At 48.8% G+C, this 1,807-nt stretch overlaps 1 protein-coding gene across 1 annotated transcript in view; it reads left to right on the top strand.

The window, feature by feature from the left end:
- NOS1 (nitric oxide synthase 1) overlaps positions 1 to 1,807 on the top strand; it is an 82,573-nt gene that overhangs the window by 60,026 nt on the left and 20,740 nt on the right. Inside the window, 1 exon segment of the mRNA XM_011356068.2 lies at positions 343 to 421. Within this exon segment, the coding sequence (XP_011354370.2) occupies positions 343 to 421 (79 nt within the window).

Raw genomic sequence — 1,807 nt, 5'->3', positions numbered from 1 at the left:
CTTTAGTCTCCCTTTAAGACAATCCTCCCAAAATAAATACACCGCTGCTGCTCCATGCTCAGTAAAGCATGCGTAGAAGTGTCTCTCTCCAGCAGAGTGGCACGTTACCCCGAACCACCCTCCTCTCAGCTAAGTTCAGCCAGATTCACTTTGTGTTCCGCATTATCCACAACCACGCCGGATCCACCCCAAACAATGCCTGCCTGACCTCTTCTCTGTTGTCCGCTCGCTTTACTCCACAAGACGGTGGAAGCGTGAGTCGAGTGTCACTAGAAGCTGAAGGCTTTTTACTGACACCTGTTTAACTCCGTCTCAGGAAGACTGTGGTTTTTCTCCCCACAGGTCTATCCAATGTCCACAAAAAGCGGGTCTCGGCCGCTCGTCTCCTCAGCCGTCAAAACCTTCAGAGTCCTAAATCCAGGTAGGGCTACCTTGTTCACTCAGATTACCCACCTCCGCTCCAGGTGCCCCCACAAGGAGGGAGGGGTCCTTTTGACTCCAAAGACTGGCTTCCTGTTACCCTCCCAAGGGCCACCGAGACCCTTCGCTGCTTTGTAGCCTCTCGGTTTCCTGCTTTCCCCTTGCCAAGCTCCAACCTGCAGCGACAGAGAGAGGAGAGGGTGGTTGGTGGTCATTTTGGGAAGAGGAAAGAGAATGGCCTTATAAGGAAATTTTAGCAAAGACCACATGCCCTTGTAGAACTGCTCATTGTACTGCGGCATCTTATTCAGAAATCACTAATCCAGGCATTTCCTCCTTGCTTGTGATCCTTCTCTGGAGACCTGAAAAAATGGCTACCCAGACTCTGCAGAGATTCCTTTAGAATGACAGGAGGCTCATTACTGCACAAAACAGCCCCACTCTGTGTTTCGAAGTCCTAATTATGTTAGAAATTATCTGACTGTTGCTTAGAACCAAAGCATACGTTCCCAGCACTTCATTTCAATTCCAGTAACACTCCCCAGTGACACCCCAGACAAACTCGGTTCTTCCAGCTGAGAGACTTGCAAAGAGCCCAGGACTTTGTTCTGGATCCTGATTCCTTCCGATCATTCTTCCTAAAACGTGGTTTCCCAAGCCTTTTGCTTTAGTGAAAGGACACACCATGTCATGCTGGGAAGGACATTCTCAGACCTGGTCACAATGCCATGGAGGCTCTGTGACCACTGCCAAGCACCCCTGATCTGAACATGACGCACTGATGTTGCCCGAGGTTGCAGGCCTTGTTCTAAGGGCCATGCCGTTCCCCTGTTAGGCTTATATTTTGCTACTCTTAGATATCAAGTCTTTTCAGAATGAGCCAGCCAGGTCTGTCCATCCCTCCACTTGTACAATTTTGGTAACTCTGATGAAGCTCTTTGCATTGGTCCCTGTTGAATGGAATCTTTGTCACTTTGCAGTTACAGGCCATGAATCTTTTGAAATCTCGATTCTTTGTGTGGCGTAGGACAAAGCGTGGGCTCTCGAGTGGATGGCCTTGGGTTCTGACCCCAGCTCTGCCATGCAACAGCTGTGAGACCTCGGGCAAGTCCCTCGAGTCCTCTAAGCCCCTGTCTCCTTACCTAAAATGAGAATGGTGGCTATAAGGATTACCGATGTTTATCCAGTTCTTTCTGTGTTCCAAGCACCATTTGGAGTCCACTCTGTGCAGGATCTCTCATAATTCTGCCAAGCCCAGGAAGTAGGTAGCATTATCCTCCACATTTTAAATATGAGAAACGACCATTAGAAAATGCAAGTTACTTTGCCAAGGTCACACGGACTTGGTGTCTCTGACTCCAAAGTAAATATGCCGAATGCCTATACG

Source organism: Pteropus vampyrus, unplaced genomic scaffold, assembly GCF_000151845.1.
Source record: "Pteropus vampyrus isolate Shadow unplaced genomic scaffold, Pvam_2.0 Scaffold23, whole genome shotgun sequence".
In the NCBI taxonomy this organism is placed as follows: Eukaryota; Metazoa; Chordata; class Mammalia; order Chiroptera; family Pteropodidae; genus Pteropus; species Pteropus vampyrus.
This window is presented reverse-complemented; position numbering and strand designations above follow the sequence as displayed.